General features: G+C 37.0%; 2 protein-coding genes across 5 annotated transcripts; both read left to right on the forward strand.

Moving 5' to 3' along the window:
* The first annotated feature begins 393 nt into the window (after positions 1–393).
* Positions 394–11,583, forward strand: LOC121429568. Of its 3 annotated transcripts, none has more exons than XM_041626658.1 (2): positions 394–650; positions 9,142–11,583. In XM_041626658.1, exon 2 carries the CDS (start codon positions 9,154–9,156, stop codon positions 10,756–10,758), a length of 1,605 nt encoding a protein of 534 aa, XP_041482592.1. In that variant the 5' UTR covers positions 394–650; positions 9,142–9,153; the 3' UTR covers positions 10,759–11,583. The 3 variants fall into 3 exon arrangements, with proteins under 3 accessions (XP_041482592.1, XP_041482589.1, XP_041482590.1); XM_041626655.1 differs by lacking the exon at positions 394–650 and adding an exon at positions 683–1,128; XM_041626656.1 differs by lacking the exon at positions 394–650 and adding an exon at positions 8,017–8,176.
* Positions 11,584–16,031: 4,448 nt separating this feature from the next.
* LOC121429890 lies at positions 16,032–26,179 on the forward strand. Of its 2 annotated transcripts, XM_041627147.1 has the most exons (4): positions 16,032–16,432; positions 17,990–18,119; positions 20,862–20,958; positions 21,993–26,179. In XM_041627147.1, the coding sequence occupies exon 4, from the start codon at positions 22,115–22,117 to the stop codon at positions 22,991–22,993; it is 879 nt and encodes a 292-aa protein (XP_041483081.1). In that variant the 5' UTR covers positions 16,032–16,432; positions 17,990–18,119; positions 20,862–20,958; positions 21,993–22,114; the 3' UTR covers positions 22,994–26,179. The 2 variants fall into 2 exon arrangements, with proteins under 2 accessions (XP_041483081.1, XP_041483083.1); XM_041627149.1 differs by lacking the exons at positions 16,032–16,432; positions 17,990–18,119 and adding an exon at positions 19,219–19,354.
* The last annotated feature ends 1,390 nt before the right edge of the window (positions 26,180–27,569 follow it).

Raw genomic sequence — 27,569 nt, forward strand, 5'->3', positions numbered from 1 at the left:
TTTTCAAATGATTGAAAATTTAATGCTTGAGTGCCCGATCAAGCTAACCGCGTGCTAAAGCCAGGTGAATAGATGTCAAGTTAAGCAGGGCCCGCTGGGAGGGTAGCTTTCGAAACTGAAGTGGGCAAATATGACATTATGATTATTTTCATTATTACTGATTATAAAATGACTGATGAAATGCAAAACAATCCAATTTATAACGAAACAAATTACGATAAAAAAACACAATATAAGTTATTTGGAAAAAAACATCAACCTGAAGTTACTGATGAGATATATACAGGAACATTAATTAGCAGTATACCAGAGTAAAAACAAAAAGGAAATTATAGGTCAAATTAACATGCATAAAAGAAAATAAAACAACATAATGTTTGATAATTCCGGGGCCAATAATCATGATGATGTTATTTCAGTTCTGAAGAACAATTGAGAGAATAACTTTTATCTGACCTTCACGTGTCTGTGCGAATTACTGCACAACAATACTGAACGCCCTTCACCACACCCGAAGGATCCCCCGACTTCTCCCCGATCCATTCACCCACTCTCACTAACAGGGAAAGTACTTGGCTACCTCCAAACAAGGAGCTTTCAAGCTCCTTGCTCCAAACCACCCCTTTTGTGCTTAAAAAGGACAATAGCAGGTAAGCCTTTGCACAAAGAAAAGCGTTCGCTCTACTTGATAGTAGTGGAACTCACCTCATATGCTGTAGCACTGTTACATAATAATGAGAAGATATACACATAATTTGGTGAATGCATCGTTGTTTTGTACAATTTGGGTGTGTCACGGATCGTGCACCTCTAATTACTCGCATTATCACTACTTTGTAACAAACTCAAGTCGGTCATCTAATATTGAAGACCCGTTATTCTTCAAATTGCTACTGCTTTAACTATTTGGAGTTGACATGTGATTTCTTGAAATCAGCTAGACCGACACGCTGGACTAAACGTCTGTGATCAGGTTAATGGGAAGGTATATAACTGCAGATGTCGGGAGAAATACACACTTCGATTCCAGATGACCAAGATGTACTTTCTAATTTGGAAAAATCATCTCATCACCATGTAAAAGGAATAGATACCGCTTCAAGAGATCTTAAAACCTTTTCCAAAAACGTAGGTATATATAAATAAAGTTACTAGTATACGTGTATAGGCATAGTATTGGTATGAGCTGGAGTTTTGACGTGAAGAAATTGTATAGTATGAACAACTACAACAGAGGAGATGTACATAAAAAGTCGTAAGATAGGCCTATATTCCTTAAGGTGTGCGTTTAATTTTCTAAAAATAAAACGACGTCACATTTTTTAAAAATATATTCTTTTTCAATTTAGAATGTTCGTTACTACGATAAGAACAATCATTTTTTAAAGAAATACTATACAACTGCTACTATCACCACCACCAGTCCACGTATTACTACTACTTCTACTACTACTACTACTACTACTACTACTACTACTACTACTACTACTACTACTACTACTACTATTACTACTACTGCTACCTCTACTACTACTACTAGTACTACTACTACTACTACTACTACTACTACTGCTACCTCTACTACTACTACTCCTACTACTCCTACTACAACAACAACAACTACTACTACTACTACTACCTCTACTACTACTACTACCTCTTCTACTACTACTACTACTACTACTACTACTACTACTATTACTACTACTGCTACCTCTACTACTACTACTACTATACGATTACTAAGACAACTATACTACGACTATATGTATACTATCTCTACTACGTGTGTTGCTAAACTTCGAGTCTCGAGTATCGAGTCTCGAGTTTCGAGTCTCGAGTTTCGAGTTTCCAAAATTTCATTAGAATTGCTCATTAAAGACCTCGCTTTTAATTGCTTTTAATTTAAGCCGCTATTATCCACAGATTAGCGAAATCATGCACGTCAAACACTTTTACTCTGGTGCCGCTAAAATCTTCTAAGGACATAAAAGGAAATGAAGTTGACACGTTGCAAGCTTGTAATTCCAATGAGGCAAAATATGCTTTATCTTTTTTCAGGTAATCGAAGCTACCTATGTAGTAGAAAATGATTTAAATTCTCGATTGGATGATTATAAAAAGATATGCAGTTAAAGGCAAGAGAGTACAAGTATGTAGCCTCCCGCGATTAATAAAGAAATTATAGCTAAGACACTATGAATAAATCTAACTTAAAAAGGCTCTATAATGACATAAACAAATATTATAATACACTTTTGTTAATAGTAGTAGATAGGCCCTGACATTCTATTTACACCCCCGAAACCCCCCCCCCCCTTGCGTACGCGCCTGGGCCTATAAATGTTGACCGAAACGGCAATCAGCCCAAAGTGTTGATAGACCGAATGTGTTTAACCCATGTGATATTGGACTATATCTAGCTTAGATGGAGACCAACTGCTTATAGACAGAGTGAATATATTCCTCTCAAAGTCGAGTCGACAAGATCGTGTGGTCCAGTGGTTAGAGCGGGGATTCGAACTCACAACCTTCCGATTATGAGCCAAATGCTCTAACCACTGGACCACACGATCTTGTCGACTCGACTTTGAGAGGAATATATTCACTCTGTCTATAAGCAGTTGGTCTCCATCTAAGCTAGATATAGTCCAATATCACATGGGTTAAACACATTCGGTCTATCAACACTTTGGGCTGATTGCCGTTTCGGTCAACATTTATAGGCCCGGGCGCGTACGCAAGGGGGGGGTTTCGGGGGTTCAAACCCCCCCCCCCCTTTTCGTTTCCTTTTTTTTTTTTTTGCTTGTCTCCCCAGAGGTCGATCTGGTCAAGGAGTTATCGGGCAAGAGCCTGATAACTCCTTGGTCTGGTTACGGACAGTTCCCCTACCCAATAATGTATATGACAGCAATAATGAACAGAATCTCATGTTTCCGACGAAAAACACAGAAAAAATTTCCGCTCGCTTCGCTCGCTCCATTTTATTATATCTTTTATTTCCGCATGTCGCCGACATGATCACGGTATCGCCATTAACAAGGCCATACATGATTATCATGATGTATACTTATGAATACAAGTGAACCAAGACAAAGACATACGTTTTCTTACAAAATATATTTTACCAATATGAAAACCAAAATGACGGAAAACGCTAAAATGTCGGTTAGCTCGCTCCGCTCGCTCGTAATAATTTATGAAATTCCATAAGTATCTAGTCTCCTGTTCAAGGCCGTATTATGAGTGTTACGAATAGAAGGACATGTAGCATCGACTAATACTTGATTTACTAACAAACTATTGACAAGAAAACGCGAAAATTTCGGCTCGCTCACTCGGCTCGCTCGTAATCATTTATGAAATTTCTTAAGTTTCTAGTCTCTTGATCAAGGCCATATCATGAGACTTACGAGCAGAAGGATATGTATCATCAACTAATATGTAATCATTACCAACAAGCTATTGAGAAGAATTGTATGTTTTGACGGAAAAACGCAAACATTTCGGCTCGCTTGCTCCGCTCGCTCGTAATTATTCATGACATTTCTCAAGTTTCTAGTGTTCTAATCCAGGCGCGTAGCCAGGGGGGGCGGTCGCCCCCAAAAATCGTCCCCAAAAAATAAAAAAAAGAAAGGAAAAAAGGAGAGGAGAAAAGGAAAAGTGAAGAAAGGAAAGGGAAGAAAGGTAGCTTTGTGTTTTTTCTATTTATTCTTTATTTTTTCTCAAAAGAGAAACTCCTTCACTCTTCTTGCTTTAAATTCATATATGAATTTTGCTTCCGCGCTGCGCGCGGTTAAATGACAATATTGAAGTTCTCCATTGTTCCCCCACCTTTTCTCTAACCCTGTTTTTTCTACCTCAGCTATGTGCTTCTTGCCAGTTAAAGTTAAAATTGTATACATTAGGGCATGAATTTGAGTAAGGTTAGGCCGAAGTAAATGTATGAAGTTATCTTTTTTTTTCAATTGATCGCGCAACTTCTGGTCTGGTCGGCTCCGAGCGGGTAAAATCTTTATATCAGTTTCTGCCGTCACCTCCATAAAGTCAGCTTCTCCCGCTTTTCAGCTAATTACTATAAACAACCATAATTTGGGGGCAAACAGGTTCCTAATTTAAAAAGAGGAAGGTATGGAATTCGTGTTGTATTAAATAAAAAAATACAATATTTTATTATCAAATTGTATTAAACTTCATGTCATTTCCCTGTATACATTCATCTCCTGTCCTGTTTTGCGCCCTCAGTTTGAAATTTTGAATGACACTTAAGTTTCTTTATATTCAAAATGAAGCGCTTCAGGATAAGTCAAAAAATTAATCATCCTTTATTATATAGATAGATAATTTCAATAAATCACAGAAGTTTCAACTTTATGCGCACTATTTTCCTTGTAATGAAGTTCAATAATCTTAGAAAATCAATTGAATTAGAGACGATTGGGTATTAGAGATATCTACATTTGATGAAACGTCCGCCCTTTGAAATTTCAGAGTTTCATTGCTCATCGCGGGGAGGAATATCTTCCTCTACCAATCTTCTCCTCTGTTTTGCGAGTTAAAAATATGCACTGATGCTAAATTGTTTGTAATCAAATCTGATCTTTCCAAAGAAAGTTTCAATATATCTTTGAGAATACCCTTTTCTCGGGACCCCTTTTATGGCAAGAAAAATTGATAAATCACTTTAGCTTCCGCGCTTCGCGCGGAGTTATTATCATTTTAATTTCCTCCATTGTATACCTCTTTTGTGTGTTTACAATCACTTTTGAAAACAAGGTTCAAAATCGCAATATAGTCAATCGAACTGGAGGTACTAGAGACAAGAGAAACGGCTCCTTTTCATTTTAATTTATGAAACACTAAAAGCTTCGCGCTTCGCGCGGGAGGGTGAAACTCCCCCTCCCTGCACCCACCCCCTAGGGAGCGCGCGAACGCTTCGCGTGCATTTACCGCCCCCTCCAAAATGAAATCCTGGCTACGCTGTTGGCCATATCATGAGTGCTACGATGCGAAGGACATGTAGCATCGACTATGATACCAACAAACATTGACAAAAAGGTTATGTTTTCAACGCAAAAACGAGAACATTTCTGCTCGCTCGCGGGTCATGACCGCGCTGTTACATACCCATCCCCACTTAAATGTTATTGTCTTATTTGCAGCGCTGAAAAAAAGGAAAAAAAATCATCACCTCCCCCCCCCCCCCCGCTCATCACTTTTTACAGACTGGGCGGGAGATTTAAAAAAAAATCAGCTCGAAACCCCCCCCCCCCCCCTTTCAAAAATCCTGCGTACGCGCCTGTATAGGCCTACATAGTATATAGATTACCAACTTGAGATTATATTATTTCCACTTCGTCTATTTATCTTACTTTGGCAAGATTCAAATTTGGTTCATATAAATACCATCATCATAATGGTAAACTGTCTTGTGTTAGACATGTATTTTATGTAATTATTATCTTTTATTATTATTATTAATATTATTATTACTAATATCATAATAATTAGTAGTAGTAGCAGTAGTAATTTCCATTATTATTATCATCATCACCACCATTATTATTCGTTTGTTTGTGCCTGTGAGGCGAAAAGCGAACTGAATCACTGTGACCCGCAGGTCTCTCCTGATGATGTGATTGTGGGGAGGGGGGGGGGGGGGTTGAGTGCAGGTGGGTATAGTCTAAATGAACATAAGACAAAATATTGAAAGGGTTAAATGGTAATTAGACTAAGCAGTTAGTAGATGAACTAGGATTAGACCAGGTGAGATGAGACCAAAAGGACAGTGTAGACCCCGATCCAAATTTTTCACTTTTTAATATTTAAATCCCATCACTTGGCCCATATGTGGTTTAACTGTGGATAGCCAATTGTGACATAAATATCTAGACGTAGAAGTTCAATCATCAGCTCATTTGACTCTTTAATAACTGTCTGTGAATGAAAAAAAAATATTGTCTTTACTTTGAAAGACTTCGTGAAAAGCAAAGTAAACATAACGAACATACGAAGTAAACCAAATCCTGACGTGTTTTGCTTCCCATGATTTTAGCACAGAATTGGACCATGGACTAAGTTAAACCCGACTTCAGAATACGGGCCACTCAGAATTACTACCCGTTCTTCTAAGTTTCATCAGAAACCTCGTCCTTTGATTCTGAACAGTATTTACATACAGTAAAGTATGTTTAGCCTTATTCTTCTTGGAGATTGGTATTTAAATCTCATGTTTGCTCTCGTTCTTTGGTCCTTGCCAAACGACGAAGGTGTGCTTTTTGTCAGAAAGAGAAGTTGTATTCCCCTTGTCGATAACGATTAGAAACATGAATAATAATTAGGTTTTTAGAAACATATCAAATAGGTCGTGATGTAAGCTGTATGAGCAAGGCATGCAAGAACTCCTGGGTCGACATTTCGGATTTCCTAAACAAAGTATGACTTCTCTTTGAAGAATCCGATTTCGAATTTAAGTTTTAAATGTTTAATTAAGTCATGTATTTACCCGTTTTCACCAGCTCCCTACATTAAAGTGACCCGATTTTCTTTTCAATAGGCATACTGGGGTAACAGATGTTACGCATTGAGTGAATTTACTACATTTTGTTGTTAAATGCATGATGGTAAACTCACTGTTCTCGATGATCATGAAAGTAAACAAAGGACTGTTACACTGGGGTCAGTCTGGTGACTGACGCAAATGCATGTGCCTACTGACAAGAATTTATGATAAATTTTGTCACAAATTTTGGCAAAAGTGTGACTTCGTCAGCTACAACATGGTCATTTATTCCATTCATTCAAACTCAATTAAATATTTGTTTTAATTTCAATGAAACAAATATATGTATCGTACAATTATTGGGTAAAAAAAATCAGGAAAAATTTAGCAATTTACAGTGTAGGATGTAGAGTATGCATGGGTGGCAGAAAAAAAAATTATTATGCAAATTATAAAAGTCTTGTTGAAGACTAAGCCAAAATAATAAATGTCTGAAAAAAAGGGGAAAATGAATTCGGACCACTTCTTGAATAAGTTGGTGAACATTTCCCAAAAAAGCAAAGCAAACCGAAAAGTCAAATGAAAGTATTCGAGTTCAAGAACATCGACAGAACACTCTGTCATTTTGTAGGCACTTTTGAACAAAAACAAATACTGTAATGTTGGCCATTGTATAAACTGAAGAAACTTGTTATAGTTTTAATAGAAACAGATTCAAGCAGAAGGTAAATGATTCGTCATACTAAGTTTACTCACCTACTTTAGCTCCATCTGCGGAACGATCTTGGTGGCTTAAGTGAAATTCAAATTCATTTCTTTATTCAAACATAATACAAAGTAGTATCAGGAATACAAATTTGGCATTTGGCATTTGGGATTGGCATTTTACGGAAAAGCAGTACTTATGAAATAGAGCATATGGAATTGAGGGGATGGATCAACTAGAAAGCTTTGCTATACCACTCCCGCCTTTCTTTCCTTTCCTTAATTTATGCTTGTCTTTTTAAATGAGAATTCTCCCTAAGTGGTAAATGGTCACAACCCTTGTTTTTTATTTACACTTTTTTATGCCCCCCCCCTTGTAAATCCTGGATCCGCCTCGGATATAGGTTCCGATGTCCACAAACCGAAGCGTATAGGACTCTTGCTTGCCTACAGAGGGTTATTTGTACATGTTAAACAGACCTAGACATGCTATAGACGATCATATGCTTGCTACTGAAATTTGCGGTGCAGTCTTCGATCAGTGAAAGGGATCGTCTGATTTCTATGATGACACGAGAAACATTCTTTTGCACAATCGTTTAAATCAACCTGTATTATTTTTTGTTGCAAACTTCCGCTTGTTCCTCAGAGGTTCGTCTTGGATGATCTTGTTCCCGATGCTGAATGACGAGGCTTTTATAGAACAACCTATTTTGCGGATATTATCCTCTAGATATTCAAAGATAATTTTATATTAGTCGGGTCATCTATGTCTGAAGATGGTCTTCGGAGCTTGGATGTAGAATTGTCCGAAGTTCAAAGCATATCCAAGGGAGTTTCTTAGATCTGTGTAAAAATCAATGAAGAAAGTCCTGACGCGCGGGTTACTGGTAAAAGGGAATAGAGCAAATGATTCATATTTTTTGGGATAATTTTATAACTGCTTAAATCAAGATGGAGAACTGCAATGTAAGTATCAATACGCATAGTGTTTTCAGAACGAAACGAAAATATATCATACTTAGGGTCGTAATAACAAATCATTGTAGACAATGAATATTTTTTTTACTTATCAGATAGATCGATCAATGCGATCTCATTTCCCGAGTTGAAAGCCGTAAATCGTATTTACAATATAGTGAATAGCTATCACTGTGATATTCGAATGAAGATAGTTCTATCACCATCACCACCACTACCACCACCACCACCACCAACCATGTTTATTCTATACTGCTACCATTACACCTGTGCTACTTTTACTGTGAGGCGATTCGAATTACAATGTTTGTACAGTACCTTGTGGAGAGGGTGTCCTGGTTCCCCAAAACGGACCAAATTCTCACAAAATCTTATGTTTGAAACTTAATTAATATTTCCAAAATAACAAAACAATATCAACTTGAAGACAAAGATAATGGAAAAAAACATTTTAATAAATAGAACATCTTTCAAGGTTTACACCTCATCTTCAGCCTAAAATCATAAACAGGGTCATTGTTATTTTATGTAATTTGGATATCAGGAAAATTTGAGGAATGTACTCACAAGAATACAAAGATTGTGAGACAAGGCGAATTAAACTGACCCGAATTTGTCAAGGCGACTTTAATCACCCCCTACTCAATCACTCCCCCCCCCCTACTTATCACTGACATAATTGTCCTTTCGTTTCTTTTGAATTAAATTCACCTTCGCCAATGACTCTGTTTACGATTTTAGGCTGAAGATGAAGTGTGAACACGGAGACATGTTCAGTTTATTAAAATGTTATATTCTTTTTATCATTTTTGTGTTTAATTGATATTGTTGATAATGTATCCCTCTTGTATGATTCCCAATGGTGAAACACGCATACTTACCGTGTCGTCACCTTAATGAATTATTATCATCAATATTCTTGCCATTTTCTTTTTCTTCTTGTCTGTACTTAGGGTGGAAGCACGATGTCTTTACGACGGACCCTTCGCCACATGTGCAACATGCGGATAGGAATCAAATCAGGACTGGTTATCATATTGGCATGCCTCGTTTTCCATACTGTATTCCTCCTGCTTGTACGGAACGGTTACATAATGCCCCTAGGGAAGGAGACAAGGGACTCTGACAAAAGGCGAGATGTCGCCGAGTTATCGGAGAAGCACTCGGAAGTTTCCTCGCTGATTAACTCTCCGCAGATCGGAGCAGACAAGTTGAATGCAGAAGATGTTTTGAAGCCCCCTAACTTAAATGAAATCGTTCGAAACTTAGCACATCTAGGAAGCAATAGTAATGAAGATGATTACAGTGAGGAAGAGGAGAACACAGTTGGTACTAACAAAACAACTGATCAGAAGAAGATTCTGGGTAATGAAAAACAAGAAAGGGAGACCGTTGCAAAAAGGGAGAGATCCGCTGAACAGGCACCTGAAGAGCTCACGAAAAAGACTTGCATTAGATACTTGTCGATCTATGCGCCTCGCATGGCACCTTTCCATTACTGGCGCGAGTATGTGAATCTAGAACAGGCGTTCAAAGAAGCGAAGGATGTAAACAGTTCCTACTACGATAGTCGGATTGTGCAGCGCCGAGAGTTTCCATCGATGTTTGTTGAGTGTCCTGGTTACAGGTGCGATGTCGCCCTTAGGCCGACGGCGGACGAGCGATTTTTAGCACGGAGCGACGCTGTTCTGATTAACCTTGTTCCCCAGGAGTTGCGCTATAAGATGCCTAAACTCTCCGAGCGACTCATGAAGATTCTTCCAAAGAGGGTCAAGGTCTTTTTCTACGCCATGGAATGTCCGCTGATGATGACCCACTGGGACCATACCATCAAAGACATCCAGTACCACTACACGATGACCTATCACTCTGACAGCGATGTTTATTTCCCGTACGGTAGGTACGTTCCTGGTGTGCCAACGGACACGGAGATGATCAACTACGCAGAGAATAAGACTAGTCTTGTAGTCTGGACAGCCAGCAATTGTAATAACACCTTCTGGCCGCGGTTGGAATGGGTGCGGAATCTAGAGAAGCTTTTGGATTTCGATACCTTCGGCAGGTGCGGCAAACTAACATGCCTTCCACCTTTATCTCCCATCTGCACCCAGCAACAGAAGATTTATAAGTTCTATCTAGCTCTTGAGAACGCACCTTGCGATGAGTACGTCAGTGAGAAGGTGTGGGTGAACAGTCTCATGAGTGGGTTGGTACCCATCGTCTACGGCGGCAAACGGGAGTCGTACGAGCGTCTCCTTCCGCCAAACTCGTTCGTCCATCTCAGTGACTTCGCTTCCCAGGAAGAGCTCGTTGACTACCTGAAGATGATCGACAAGAACGACAACCTCTACAACGAGTTCTTCGCCTGGCGGAGGGAGGGCCGGGTAGAGAGGGTCTACCCGGATCTCTATCCGGAATCATTCTGTCGGGTCCTTCCTAAACTGTCAAAGTACAGCGCCCCTCCGGTTCGGAAAATCGGAGACTCCAACTACTTTCAGGCGTGCCGAGGAGGGCCGCATAGAAACTTTACCCAACACGGAGACCTTCACAGTTGGAGTCCTTGGAGATAGTGAACAACAAAAGGTGTCATGTCACATCTTTTTTCAAAAATATTTATTGATATTAAACTTTTTATATTGTTTCTTGCATCCGACATCAGTGCTCGACACCTGCTACTGCACTTTGGAAGGTATAACGATAACACTCCGTAATGCGTTGACAATCTCATAAGTGTTCCCAATGAATATAACAAGGATAATTCTTATTACTCAGAAGAGCCACTTCAAGCCTTTTCCTATAAATTGTTCTTTCAGAAGGCCCAACAAATGTAATAATTTAATGATCACCCTTCTCCATACTGAAAACATTACATGGTGCGCCTAACAAGACAGAAGGTCCTTTTGGTAAATCTTTAGTATGACTCGGTCGGGGATCGAATCCATGACCTCCTGTTCATGATGTGGGCGGGGTACCACTGAGCCACCATAACACTTATAAAATGTGCGGCTCATACTGAAATATGTTTTCTTCCATCACTTGATCAGCCTTCTTTGATTATTTCCCGATCAGGGATAAAAGAAAAGTTATATCATATTTATTCATGCCCCATATTGTGAGGTCGAACTATGTGAAATATTGTTTTATTTCTATTTGAAAACACTGTCGATCAAGCAGGATGCCTATTTTATGAAAACATAGAATTCCTTTAGCAATGAAAATGATAAAATTTTATGTATGGGGTCCTCTTAACCAAAAAATGATATCGTAGACATATCATGTCTACGACATGATACGACGTGGTAGACATATCATGTCTACGACATGACAGGTCTATCTCTTTTTACATGTTTTCTTTTTTGTTCATGTTAAGAATTACGTAACATATTTTAACATTTCAGTCTGCCAAAATGCGCCCAATATATTTGTGATTCAATTTTATTTGCATATCTAATCTGAGAATGAAGTGTAATTGTTCATGTAGTCATATTCATGTTGTGTAAATCTTGATAGACGTGGCGTTAATTCATAACTAACCATTATTTCCGGTGCAAATCGACAATCAATTCTCCTATATCCACTGAAATGTTTGTATAATATGCTGTTTTGACACTAGATAATCATTTTTAATTTACATGACAATGAAATATTAGTCATCTCGAAAGATGTTGACAATCATTTTAGGTAATTCACCATCTCATCATGTATTTTACCATCTTACCTTAAGAGGTCGCGGAACCGAGAAAAGGGTATTCAGCCACCATTCAGCATGATTTAAATCGTTAAGATGACAATCAATTTCTGACTCTATGCATGTTCAAACCCGCCCCCCTCCATCTATCGTTCCGCGTTCCTGACGTTTATGTACGTAGCTAGAGATAAAATAAAGTTTCGTTTAGTTGATCATTATATTTCATTGTGAATTTCACTTTATGTCTTTTTTAACCAATGCAATAATCAATCTTTCTTTATTGCTGATATCCAGCCTACGTTATTTGATTCGTTTATACGTTTTTTGTTTTTTGTTTTTTTGTGTGTGTTCAGTTCCCCTAAGGTTATGCGATGAACATACGGTTTCATTTTTCTGAACACAATTTGCCAAAGTTAAGGATATTTCAATAAACTTTCCCGATTTCGGTAATAGTTTTAGCGTTATTACTAATGACAGTTTGATCGCATTGTTTTGTTACCAAATTATGATATTATCTTGTTTAATTACATGTGATATACATTTTTCTGTGTTATGATTATACAATGCTACAGATCATTAATACTGTGTAGCTTTAAAGGGTAGACCGGGCCTAAGCTTCTCAAGGATTTTTCGTTTTATTTCAAAACTTAATAAAAAGGGTGAAAGTGAAAAGTTTGGGAAAAAAATGAGACAAGTATTCAAATTCGATTATGATATACGTATTTATATGAATATACAAAATTTCCCGGCTGTTGTGTTTATGACCGTCAACTTCAAATTTCCTTTGTAAATGTTAATATAATATATTGTTTTATCAAATTGACGGAAAATAAAAATAATACAATACAATTCATCATGTATATGTCACCTCGAACCTCCCCCTCCCATGAAAACTCTAAAATACTAGGACTCGCTCCTGTTTATACGACGGCCCAAGGAAGCGGGGGAGTTGGGTGTGCTCAATCCCAAGCACCCCAAGATTTTCTTAGGTGGTGCTGCGTGTCTTATTCTCCATAGGAAGCACCCCTAGGTATTCTGGTAGGTGTGGCAAATGTGAAGAATATAAGGAAAATACCACATAATTGTCCCTCTCTGAATGAAATAACTGATTTGCATGTTATAAGAACAAGGCTTGGAAGAGGCTGAGAGAATGTAATTGGCATTCATTGAGTATATGGTGGATATTCGGGTATCTGAGATATGTTCACGTTACGTTCGCCTTTTTCCCAATTTCGTCACAACGTAGCACATTGTCCAATAAAACTTCTAACAGTTCAACAAAATATGATTGTTTTCCTTTATCATACAATGTTTTTGTTCTGAGAGAATGTACCAATGTTGTAGGATTATTTTGAAAGAAAAAAAAACAGCATTGTGTACTTCTTTCTCCCTGAATTATATGAGAAATAGAGTAAGAAAGAAAGTAACAGCAAGAGTGAACGAGGAAGGGATTGGGAGTTTAGCTGGAGGAGATAGATCATCATAATTAAAACAACTATTCCTGAAATATAAAGGCCGAAGATGCATAATGAGGGGTGTTTTCAGGTTAATATAAACTTGGCAAACTTTGGGTTCTTAGAAAGTTAGAAATAGAGAGAGTCCATCCGCACCTGGGCATCACGTTAGCTTTAATGGGTGCAAAACAAAAACGAATGGAACATACTAAGAAATTATAAACGGAATTCATCCAAGGACATAACGGATCAATGGAGTTATGAAAAATGCAGTTAATTATTTGAAGTCACGTCCAGACCCATGAATATTATGGTTCATCCAGTAATCGACTTGTAAAATTAGTTTGTTGTGATTTTTTTACTGGAGTTGGTGAAAATTGTTCAACGATATCGCCTGATAAAGCCAACACAACGGTTGGTGTACATCGCGATTACTGACAATTGAAAGTTTCAACTCAACAATTTTCACCAATTTCAGTAAAATGATTCCTAACTGAGTAATGTCACGTCCAAACCATGAGAACTCCTGTCCAGATCATAAAATATTTCTTTAAAAGCAGAATAAAACCCTGGACATTTCTTTCAAGAAACAGGAATATCACAAAATGAGTTCAATTAAAGTTGAGGACAATTATTGAGTAAGAGAAAGTTTTGAATGCCGATCATACTGGAGATCCTTCTGTTGGCATTGGGAAAGGATAAGCGATGGCACACATGAAAAACTCTCCCTCTTTACACTGAAAATATAACCTCAAATTTCTATTTTTGTTCACTCTAATGATAAACCCCTCAAAAAAAGTTTGGAAATCTGAGTTTCGCCATTAATTTCTCCCAACTCCCAATTTTACACAATGCATATTTGATATCATTTAATTCTCTTTAAAATGATACCATGCTTGTTATGATCATGCCTTCACGAAAAGAACAGGATTCAAAAGTGTTAATTGGATGAGGTCTGAATTGAAAAGCTGCAAAACGAGCAGAAATTGTCATGGAGGGTCAATAAAGAATATGATTTTTTTGTCTGTGTCTATATAGATATGAAAATCCATTCAAATCAAACCCCTAATTCTTCATTTTTGATGTTTTTTCGTGGTTTATGTAGTGATGGTTCTATGTGTTTGAGTCGTTGTTTGAAATACCCATACACGCTTGTTTGTTATGTGTTTGCTTGTGCAGATGTGTTTGATTCCATGGTAATGTTTAGGTGCATGAAACAAAAGAAACCGCTGACAAACTCACTCATCACGTCGGAAAAAAGAACAGTGACTTTCAATATTGTGTCATTTTGCAACTTTTGAATTTTGACCTTGCCCCACATTTTAAGGCACTGCACCTCCATGTGAACGATAATCGTAATCATGTAGGGTATCATTTTAAAGAGAATTACATGATCAATTCACAGGAGGGATTATCGATCAAAGCCGGATTTTAAAACATTTTTTGAGGAGTTTAGTACAAACCACAGGCGGATCCAGGGGGGGGGGAGATTGTGCCCCCTTTTAAGATCCATAATCAACATTTTCAATTTAAATATGCCATTTTTACCGATGTGTGCCCTCACCCCCTTTGAAAGCAAGGACCGTTTTATTCATTTTTGGCTTCTCAATTTGTTTGCTCTCTTCCTTTATAGTGAATACATACCCTCAAATTTCCTTTTTTTTGTTCATTCTAATAATAATACAATCCACGGGCAAATCCAGGGTGGGGGTGGGGGGTTCGTGCCTTCCCTTTTTGGAGCCATAATCAAAATTCTTAATGTAAATATCCTATTTTTACCGAAGTGTGCCTCCCCCCCCCCTTGAAAGCGAGGGCCTTATTTTTGCTACTCATTTTTTTTTTTTTGCGGACGAAATTACCTTAAATTTTTAGGTGAAAACCTAAATTTTTTCCTCGTTAAATTTTCATCGGGAAAATGTTTCCCATCCCCCTTGGAAAATCCTGGATCCGCCCCTGGTATAACCTCTTATCCATATAGTTCATGAAACATCTATAAATGTTGTCACTTTAAAGAAATACGGATAGACTTGATAAAGTGGAAAATTTAAGTAAAATATGACCAGAAAAAAGTGGGGGCGCTTTATACTTAAGTGTGACATCACATGGTCGCATTTGAATAAAATATTGCGCGAACTCCAACTGCGTGACTCTGGTTGGAGTTTTCTTTCTTGAATTTTGACCAAATTGCCAATAGGATGTCCTTTTAACAATAGTAATTTTAAGCTTTAAATACTGATAACTTTCTTATCATTCATTCAGTTTTTTCTTAAAATTTGGTGATTTGTTGCTTTGTTTTTCTTCTGTGATATACCTGTCAATTTGTTTGAAGGGTTTCATTCTCTTTTAAAAGACATTTCAGATTTAGAGTGTTACCTCAGAACTTGATTTAACATGAAGAGCCCAACGACTGTCCCGCTCACCCCCCCCCCCCCCCCACCGTCATTCATTGACGCCACTCTCGTTTATATTACTGACGATAAAAGCTGTACGCATAATGAAACGAGAGCATATATGCATGACAGAGCATAAGACAAGACAAGTTAGGATAACGTAGTGTTATTTGCGCAAGCCTATGATCTTTTGTCGATGGCGGTCGATCCATGAAACGTTTTAAATAACAAAGAAGCACCCCCTCAATATCTCATTGCTTTGAAAAGTTTACAATAGAGATCTTTGTGTTTGGCAATAGTCACACAAACCCGAAGGCTGCAAAAGGGTGAATGAAGAAGGGCTAAAGGGAGTATGTTTATACAAAAGAATGTTTTCAACACATATATCTCAGAGTAACTAAAAGATGAAAATAGAAGTGTGATATTACTATTGCTTACAATTAATGAAGTGTGACTTTATTATTACCAGTCGAGGCTCCAAGGGAGGACGTAATGCGAGCTGGGTATCCTATAAAGAGGGGCATGCAATTTCTAATTTTTTGAGCTTGTGGCAAATATTTCTAACGCGGTATTAAAGATTGTGATGCGGTAGCCTGAGCATAGTACTGGGCGTGTTGTGGACGCAAGAGACCACTTGAAAACGCTCAAAAACCTCTTGGAGACACACCCTAGTACATCTGTGTTTGCTTGAACTGAAGGAACAAAAAATAAGGTAAACCACTTGTTTGTGTGAACTTGTTCGATTTCGACCTTTTAGTTTGCTGTCTGATTTTACATGGGTCTCGTATCACACAAAGTTATCATCAGGGAATGTCCCTAATGCTTAATTGCTTTGACTACATTTTTTGTTTTGTAATGGTATTTCTGATTTTTTCAGTAATAGTACATAGCAGATGTTACAATAAAATTAAAGAAAACACGGTGATAGCTCACAAATAATTATTCATAGTACCAAAATATTGTACAGAAATCATAACATGACACATATTCACATTACAAGCGGCTAATTAACTAGGCCTAATTCATTCATCAAAATATAAAAATCAGAAAATTCACAAAGGTATGTGTTAAGATATAGATATATAGATATGTAGAAAAAAAGCATGTCCCATAGCTCAATGACTGATGAAACTGAATTGAATATAAAGAAAGGATCGATTGTACAATTAATGTACAATTCAATGTGAAAATCGAGCGTACGATTATCCGATAACCCTGCATACAGGACCAACACTGGTTTATTAAAGTGTTTTCTAAGAATCATACAGTTAAGAACAAATAAATGTGCTTTGTGGCGTGCGCCTGTAATCCAAGGTGTGGGGAAGTTACAAATTGATGCAGAGGTTCGAGCCCTGGTCACGGCTTTCGGACGGTGACGTTAAAGGTCGGTCCCAGACGTAAATAATCATATATGATTGATCTAAGACAAAATTCAAATACACACACGTAGTTGTAACAACGGACAAGCCCCTTTCACATTTGGTGGTGCGACTGATTACAACTGTTGTAATTGTGTGCAACATAATTTATATTGTAATGATTTCAAATTAACGATCGCACCAGCAATAAATGTGAAAGCCCCTTTATGAAAGATTTGTCGCAACCACAAGTGGCGTACAGATGGGCTTGGGGCGCTTACCCCCCCCCCCCCCCCCCCCGTTACCCCATAACAAATCATGACCTAGAAAAAAAGGGAGAAAAGGAAAGAAAGAGAGAGAGAATGGTGAAATATATCATTGTGTGAATATTGTGTCTCAATCTAAAAAAAAGAGAATTAAGAGGAAGAAGTAAGTGCTAGTTTAATGAGTCATTGTTTCTTGGTGTGATTCTTTTTTGGGGGGTAGGGCTAAATATTTTTTAATGGAAACTCAGGTTGCATTCGATCTTTAGAGTTGCGTTTTATTGCAACGTTTTCTGCAATGAACTCTTATAGCCCAGACGCACATAGACAAGTGATATATGCCTACGGTTATTTTGACATGATATTTCATTTTAAGAATGCAGATACACATACTTTTAAACCACTTTCTTTATCTTGCCAAAATGATGTTGTATTCTGGTTCAAGTTATCCTTTATAGATTGAAATCATTCTTTCTTTCTCTCTCCCTCTTTATCCCCCTCCCCCATCTATCCCTCACCTTGATTCTTCCCCCTCCCCTACCCTCAATTACGCTCCTCTCTTCCCCCTCTCTCACTCGTCCCCTCCCTCTCTCTCCCTCACTCCCCACTCACTTCTTCCTCGCCTCTCTCTACCATGTATGTTTGTAGGTTAACCTCACTCCCAGGGAGAACGCCAGTGACACCTGTTGCAGACTCCCGCTTGCGGGTCGATAAGGGCGAATACACAGACATCGATCCACTTATTAAAAGAGAGGATAACTGCATTGGAAGACGTGAAGTAAGCTTATGGAATTATTGAAGCTTTATTTGTGATATTGTTCATGCGATTTCACGGTAAAATACACCGAGCTCTAAAAATCCGACGTGAAATGATTCTCTGTGGTGAGAAGAATTCTTCTTACGACCCAAATAATAATAAAATAAAACATATATAGAATATAATACTTTCAGGGATCATATTTAACTGGGCGGGCTTTCCAAATTTCTCAATATTATCGTGATTATAATGTCATGCATGGATGCATTTTGCTCAATACCAAATAGTATAAAATGTAGGTATTGTTGACGATGTGGCTGATGTTATGAAGACGACGATGATGATGGTTGTGGTGGTAGTGGTGCATGGTGATGACGGTAATGATGACAGTGATGATGATGATAATAATGATGATAATAATACATGTAGTAATGATGTTGATGATGGTGGTGTTGATGATGGTGATGATGATGATGCATTGTTATAAATGAAGATGGTGATCGATTGTGGCTGTGGTGGTGGTAGTTATGATAATGTTGACGACGAACAACCTGCGCGAATAAAAGTGTCACGGTAACTTTTATAAAGTTGAACTGTTAGTATTAATTTCAAAACAAATAAGATTGATTTCGATAATGAAGTACGATCAACCTTAATACTGTGCACCAAGACGATTCTATACAAAATATCAAGAATACTCGATGAAACAAAATGACCCTCCATTTTAAGTGTAAAAATGGCACTTTCTCTTTAACTCCAGTTTCAAAATACTTGTTGAATGCATCCGTCGCAATACGCAATCCCCCCCCCCCCCCTCCTGCGCATTATATTCCCAATATCGCTCACACTTAATCGTACCAACACGAATTTTCTTCTTTTTTTATTTATTTAATCAATTTCCAAAATATTTCTTGTACTCCAAACATTAACTCCTTTACACTTATGCTCCCAATATAACAACATACACTCCATTTCTCTCTTTGACTTTATTTTAAAATATTTGTGGTACACGCCCAACGCAATGCATCATATATACACACATTCCCCCAATATTACACACACCAATCAACACGTACCAACACAATCCAATACCAATGCCCTTTGCAAATATAAAAGATTTTTTTCAGGCTAGATCGGTCGATATGCAGACCGCACTGATCGATTGTTTTAGCAATGATTTTAACTGGGTAATGATATCATTTTGATGGTATTATGTTTAGGTGGTACATAGTGCTAGAGGGGCTTCACTGTAAACTGTAAGTAATTTAGATTTTGTTTACCACATAAATCTTTTTGAAATAATTCATTGTTTTTGTACATATCAGTAATTCATAATTTACATTATGTTAATGTACTCGAATGCAAGTTGGACTTGGTAAACTCTGGAAGGTTTTTCTTTTAGTTGAAATATTGTATACACTGCTTTGTGTAATCAGGTGTCGGGTATATTTAATGAATGAATGAATGAATTAATTAATTAATTAATTAATGGATGAACGGGTGATTAAATGGATGGATGGATGGATTGAATGATTGGAGGAATAAATGGATTGATGGGTGGATAAATGAACGAATGCATGATTGGATTAATGAATGGATGGATGGATGCATAAATGCATAAATGTTTGGGAGAATGAATGAGTGAAAGAGCGAACGAATAGAGAAAGGAATGAAAGAATGAATTAATTGAAGATTTAATTGAATATTTAAATTTCCACAAAACATTGGTGAAAATAAGAGTACACATTAAAGGTCAAGTCCATCCCAGAAAAATGATGATTTTTGATAAATCGAGAAGAATCAAACGAGCAAAACGCTGAAAATTTCATCAAAATCGGAGGTAACATAAGGAAGTAATGACATTTTAAACTTTCGCTTATTTTTCACAAAACTGTGATATGCAAATAAGACAATCGATGACGTCCTTCATTCATTAAAAAATACTTTTTCTTTTGTTTCCTATTGTTTAAATTATACAATATTTCATTCTTTTACTTTTGACAATAAGCACCAACTTGACTGAACCATATATAGTTTTAAACAATGCAAATTTCACATGTTCAGGGAGGGATAAATCGTGTTTCTCTTGAGAGTGAGGAGCAAATTATATTTCATATTTCATATAATTAAATACGAAAGAAATATAGTGAGTTGATGACTTCATCAGTCTCCTCATTTGCATACTGATCAGGATGTACATATTGCTGTCATGCGAAATTAAGCGATATTTTAAAATGTCATAACTTCTTTTGTTACATCTGATTTTGATGAAATTTTCACTGTTATGATTGTTTGATTTTTATCTTTTAATTCAAATAAACTTTTTGTCTTGGTGTTAGGGTGGACTTGTCCTTTAAGTTTAGCAACCAAAACTTCATTTAACATCGATACATCTAGAAATAGACTTTTCTTTTCTCACTAAGACCAAATTAGAATATGCAACTTGAGTTGTGCTACATACTGTTTAATGGCGGTAATCAAAATTATATTTTCAGATGAGGATCGACGTTTTCGAGATGGATTTTTTTTTTTAAAAAGTCGATCTCTGAGCAAAATCCGTTCACAACTTGCCATTCAGGTCGATCACGTCTTTTATTTACATGTCGGTAATTCGAATTTTATTAAAATTTTGTTTCGAATATAATCTGTTTTAGTCTTTCCTAACTTGGTGAGTGTTTCAGATATTTTACTAGTCCCTACGATTGAATTCTGCACATTGATTGATTAATATGCCATTGTCTTCATACGTTGTTTTAACTAAAGGGCGCTAAATCTACACTTCCCTGACATGCGCAGTGTATCCAGTAACGTCAAATTTTTGAAACGCTGAAGAAGGAATACAACACCGAGACTGAATAAGGTAGGCCTAGAATATGTCAACACCAGTAGCCGTGCCCCCTTTTGAGAGCAATAATAAAACTGTATAATATAAAATATGCGTTTTACCCTTAAGTGTGCCCCTTTTGAAAGTTAGGACCTTCTTTTTCTTTTTCTATTTTTTTTTGCTTTCCAAGTTTTTCGCGGACGAAATGTTTGACATGAAGACCGGTAATAAATCTATATAACTATTATAAATTTTACAAGATACAAACTATTTCAAAGTAGTTTGAATTACCTTGAAAACTGGAAGATTTCTGTTGTTGTTTAAATGATGATGATGTGAATTTTCGGAACCTTGCCCTCATTATGGAAGTATTTTATTCGTGAAGAGAAAACTTGACGCCAAGTATCTCTTGACATATGACCATGTGCATGGAGATAGTCTTTGATAAATATAGATTTATTTTGTACTTCGATCATTCCCCCCCCCCCCATAAAAGTTAGCATGTTAAGAATGTGGTTTGAAATATCAATGCAAATTCCATCTTACTTGAACAATGACATGAAGGAAGTTTGTCGTTATAATTATTGTGATATTATTATGAATGCTACCAATACATAAAAGTTGATTGGCACACTGGCGAATCCGGGTGGCACATCCGGCCCGTGCCGGTATAATAAGTGCCATTCTAATACAAGTGTGCCCCCCCCCCTTGAAAGCGAGGACCCTTTTCGTTTAAATCTTTTTCTTTTTATTTTGCTTGTCAAATTTTCCTCGTCCCCTTTGTCATTATCGAAAAATAGAAAGTTTTTAATAGTTTAAGTGACGTTTCTTGGCACATGTGCTTTGGCCCTAGATGTGGTCTATTCGCTCATAGAATCACTAAACTGTTCCCCGTTTTATTCGAAGTCTATATAAGCGGGAGAATCTTCCGGTGTGCTTAGATTCCTGTCACGTGATTCTGGTCATCCTGAGACATAGATGGCCACCCAACGCCAATAATTCAGACTCAGATGTTGATGTGTTTTGGAGGCGTTTGCATCCATATTCTTTTAATTTTATTTCATTTTCAGATTACTTTAGAGTGGACGATGACGATCGAACTGCTGCTAAACCCAGTGGAGTGTTGTTCATGTTTAGAATGAGAGTCGCGGGTTAAACTATCAGAACAAAACAATATTTGAGGATCACCACGATGTTTTCTCAACATAAAAAGCAAACTTTGGCGATACACCCTGATGACCCCGTCTTTCGTGTCGCCTATCTGGGCAAAATTGAAGTCTCCAACGCCATAAAGCCGTCTGCTGTCGTCGAAGCCGTTCATGCACTGTGGAAACGCGCTCACAAGATCGGGCCAGAGAAGCTCCCGAGGGTTTCCATCACCCTTGGTCCTCATGGGATTTTCATGGAGGATACGCGTCCAAACACCAACCATCAGTATCAGTTCAGCTTAGGGAATATCTCGTATTGCATGGCGAACAAAGGCTATGGGTGCGTTTTTGCTTGGGTTGTGGCGGAGTCAGGGAGACGTCGAAGCAGCGCAAGTGACTTGCAGGTCAACGGAAGCAGCGAAACGGATTCGAGAAGCGAATCAGAAGAGAAAAACCCGCGGTGTCACGTTGTTGTTTGCGACAGAGAGGACGTTGCGCGTGCCATGGCGTTGCTGATGACCGCGTACTTCAACTCCGCCTATCGTGATCACAAGTCTAAAGAAAAGCTGGAAACGCGGAAGCAGGAGACGCGAGAGATGATCAGCGAATTAGAAAGCCGACTTCCGTCGATATCATCTGATGATGACGTCTCCCCCGCCCCATCGCGGTCCGATTCCCGCCAGTCATCTACGAGATCCGATAAGTCGGACAACAGCGACAAGGTCAGTCCTATTCACGCGATGGTGGCCAAGGCATTTGGGATGTCACCAAAGGCACTTTCTGAGACAGACTCAATAGCAATGCGGAACACCCAAGAAAAGCTTAGAACACTTAAGGTTGACCCAGATAGAATAAACGGGAGAGGAGAGCTTGAGACCATGTTTAATTGGGTTGGTAAAAGTGATACATATGCTCACTATTAGGAACACTTTGGGGGTATTAATCAAAATTCAATTACCCCTAAGTATACCTTCTCTTTCTTCTCTTTCTCGAAGTATCCGTTACCAGATAAATCTCAACTTTTTAAATCCAAATGTTGTATCGCATCACTCGCCGCATACTAATCTTGGATATTTGCGAGACAGATGTTCATATCAGTTCTGATGTGGTTACCCTACATCCAAAATTGAGACGGAGTCGAATGGATTTAACTATTTACATAATAACTCTTTTAGTATCATAGTGGCTATGCCTACCCTTCCCTTTTAAAAGCTCAATATTTTCAATTCCTTTCGTTGGATCGGCATTAGAAAAGCCCGTAATTATAGAATGCTAATTTTGATTACATTATGGACTAAAATAATGCAATTTGCAAGAGTAGTGTCGTCAATAATATATATGACAAATTAACAGTGCCATTATTAATAAATTTTGATGTACTACATGTAGATAAAAAAAAACATCGTCGACAAACGGAATCTTGTGGGACTTCCATTGTAACTTTTTAGAAATTTGAAATGGTCCTATTCAAACAAATCGTCTGCCCTCGGATCAAAGGGAAGATTAAAACCACTAAACATTGATATCAGAACAGCCGATGGTTTTCAATTTATAAGTAATAGGTCATGTTCATCTGTGTCAAATTGTTTTTATCAAAACGTTGATGACAAGTGGGTTCATTTCGTTACCAACATTCAGTGATTATGGTTAAGTAGTTCCTATCGGTTGTAACGTAAAGAGGACGAAAATGTGCACCGGTTATAAGATACAATATTTCATTTATTTCGAGAAATCACATGTTTGTAACCGGGGTTTGTAAATGATCAGCTTCATCAATATTCTGATAGCTTATTCATATTTTGCTTCATAATTATTTGGAGTGGGCAGCTATGAAAATCAGAATTACACTTACTTTTCGAAGATTTGTGGCACCAGTCTTTTTTTGCAATCGGTAAGCCAAGTCTATCTCCGGTGGGTTTATCATGATTCATGATTTCTTTCAACAGATGCGGTTGTAAGTAATTGTACGTTAAATTTGTTTTCTGAATTAAAAATCTCATTGTCATCTAAATTATTTCAGAGTGTTCCGGAATACTACGTGTAATATTTTGAGTACATAGTAAATATTGAGTAAAGGTATATACTCCATGCTGATTTTCTTTTTTTAATAAAACCCTGAAAATTACAACAAAGTGTGACAAGGAATAACAAAGTTACAACGTTTTAAATTTCGGCATTATTTTGGTTAAACAGTTATTAGCACGTCTTTATGAATATATATATATAATTATATATACATACACAATGAGCAAGCTGGTGATGTCCTGTCTTCATTTATCTATTTTTAATTCTATCACATGAAATTATATTTATTCAATTTTTGTACAATAATGATACATGTAGTAATTGGATTCACTACAGATTTAGTGTGTAAGATGATCATCCCAACAACTTATTCTGTTTCAGGGGAGACATATTATACACAAGTGTTGATCTCATAACATATAAGAAAAAAATGAAAGTGTGGACATGACATCATTAGCTCACCTATGTATTGCATATTCTTGACGGTGTGTATGTAACTCTTTTCACGATTTGCTAGAAATACTTGTTTTCATATTTTGATAAACTTTTCAGTGTTTTCATGGTGAATAGCACTCAAAGTTTAGATATATTTAAGCCCGGAGTAAATCTTTATAGGATTCTTAGTGAACACAAAGCATTATATTAAGTCCTACAAAATTATTTCATGATATAAATATACAATATTGTGACCAAACCCAGAATAAATCTTAACATGGTATAAATTCCATAATTCATATGAAAAAAAACCTTATCATTTGTGAACATTGTTTGTTTCTTGCGATTATGAAACCTATTTAAGTCTTTAAAATAATTATTGTTTAATCCTTTTTAAGTATCAGTTTATAGATAAATTTCCCTAGTCTCTCAGTCAACCCAAACATGTAATAACCTTCAGTTTGCCGGAGCAAATGAAAATTATTTCTATTAATATGTCTGTATTATCATGAATGCATATACAACCTTAAGATGAATGAATTGTGCCACATAATTATGCTAAACCATCTCTTCATGAAAATGCATGTTAATTCGTAAAGTTTAGATTATTTCATTCTCTAATCTGCATTACCTGGCGCATCTTAGCATGCAACAACCTTGAATGCCTTTAAAAATATTTTCATTATATTTTGGTAATTCAGGGAAACGTCTTCATGGTCTTAGACGATGTAGTTTTCAATGTTGGAGTTGATTGATTATTTTAATTCGATTTGATTAGACTGGGCTGGTAGTGGCGTATCTAGCCCGATTAGAAGCATTATTTTTCATGTTTTTGATAAGCCCTCTCGATCCGCCAATGAGGACAGGGTAGTATTTTCGCATTCTTGTTCTTAAAAAAATAATTATTCACCTAATCTTGAGTTATTAAAAGTATCTCTTATCCCATATTTATTTTAAACAATATTTATGTCATAATTTTGTTTTAAATAATGATTCCATTTGGGGTTTTTCATATCTATTTCTTATCATTGTTCAATTACCTTGCTTTTGGACCCTATATAACTATATGCCTGCATTGTCAGTGTTTAATTGGAAAAAATATTTAGACATATATTTTAATGCATTTTCCTTTAAATAAAAACGTTAGCTATGTTAAACTCTCGGTATGACATGTATAAAACATGCTTTTTCTGCTAAAATTTGCAGTAAATTTTTAAGTATTTTCCCCCTTTTTCTTTTCAATAAACCAATTTGTAATTGTTTTTACCTTATTGTTTGAATAATCTTTACCTTTTGAACAGAATTTCGATATTTGATGTGTGCATATGTCATACATTATAAGAAAATTCCAATCCATTTCCAGGATCATTAGCAAATGAACATTTGAATTACCCAAACGATATTTAATTGACCTATGTACGACTTGATGCCTTAATTTATGCATGACTATGTAACAATTGTTATTGAACGGAAATGTGAATTTCCTACATGGACATCTTATTTACCTATTCGGATAATTCATTTTCAAGATGAACATTTGATTTACCATTGAAAATAAATTATATTGTGCGGACACTTGACTTCTCTGTAAGGACACGTTCTTCATCTATGAGGACATAAGTCTGGCTGATGGGACATTTGAAATACCTAATAGGACACTTGCTCTGATACGGCGGATATTTGACCTGGAAAACCTAGATATATATATACAAATTACTTTTTAACATTTTGTTGTTGCGAAATGTTGACGCTTGAAAAGGTTGAGTAGTCAGGTCTGAGCACTTTATTTGCCAAATTTGCGCCAAAGTAAGGTATGACCGCCATTCATGCATCCAGACATCCACGAAGCCACTATTTTACAGACTAAAATCAAAAGGAAAATGCATTTCAAGAAAATTGTAAGATTAACACTGTTTAGTATTAGTTTCAATCAGTGGCGTACCTAGGATTTTTCACGGGGGGGGGCAAAACCGTCCGCCATAAAATTTGACAAGCAAAAAAAAAGGTCTTCAAGCTCGTCAGGGGGACAAAAAAGGAATTTCAAGCTCGTCAGGGGGGGGGCAGTCTACTGTGCGTAAGTACGATAGTGGTTTCCATGTTTTAACTAACGGAAGTTTCTGCTATTCAGGGAGAATCATGATCAGGGAGAGTGAACTGACCCTTAAATTGGCCTTTCAAGTACTTAATGAATATAACACTGAAAAGCAAGAAATAGCAAAAATCCCCCTGCAAAGATTGACTACTAAATGGTGTACAATTATTTGGGAGAAGATAAATGCGGGGAAGGGGCATTATTCGGCTGCCTATGCAGGTTGGACCCTGTGCTCCATCAATATCCCAAAACGATCCTTAAAAATTACTGTTACAGGTTTTGCTTCGATCCGACGATCTCGAGTACCCAAACATATTCCCACCTTAAGAACCGGGGAGGGGCTGAAAGCTTCTGTCCCCACTTTTTTCATAACTGTGTACAAGAACGTAAAAATGACCATCAGATTGTGATTTTTGCGTGATCAGCCCCCCCCCCCCCGCACACACACTTTCATATCCGTTTCGCGGCCCCTGCTAAATAATTTTGTATCTGAATCCTATTTTTTCAGAGGCAAGGCTGTTGTGAGTGTCCAAGCGTTTTAGATCCATCAATTTATTCCACTTTTATAGCGATGGTATATTTCCTTTGTGAATCAAATTTCTTTTCTTACCCCTTTTTCACTATTGTTTCTTATCCCGACCGTTACAATAGTAAAATATTAACTAAAAATACCAAGGTTCCTGAAACGAACTTGATTAAAGTACACTGTATATCAGCAACTTCGATAGGTACAAAAATCCAAACTTACAACAAGAAAACGAGTTAATAAAAATAATCATTCAAAGAAGAATAAGTAAAGTTAAGAGCTCACCCCCCCCCCCCCCCCCCCCCTCTCGATCTCCCTCTCTAGTTTTAGTTTTAGTATTCATTTTCTATATTTATCAGATTTCAAGCACTGGTGATATTTTGTTTTGTTTTAAAGTATTCTTTTATTGCTGCTTCTAGTG

This window comes from Lytechinus variegatus, chromosome 16 (genome assembly GCF_018143015.1).
Source record: "Lytechinus variegatus isolate NC3 chromosome 16, Lvar_3.0, whole genome shotgun sequence".
Lineage (NCBI taxonomy): Eukaryota > Metazoa > Echinodermata > Echinoidea > Temnopleuroida > Toxopneustidae > Lytechinus > Lytechinus variegatus.

Coding starts and splice junctions, on each gene's coding strand:
- LOC121429890 (XM_041627147.1), top strand. CDS start 22,115: ATGTTTTCTCAACATAAAAAGCAAACTTTGGCGATACACCCTGATGAC.
- LOC121429568 (XM_041626655.1), top strand. CDS start 1,000: ATGTCGGGAGAAATACACACTTCGATTCCAGATGACCAAGATGTACTT. Junction 1,129..9,141: donor TTAAAACCTTTTCCAAAAAC/GTAGGTATATAT, acceptor GTCTGTACTTAG/GGTGGAAGCACGATGTCTTT.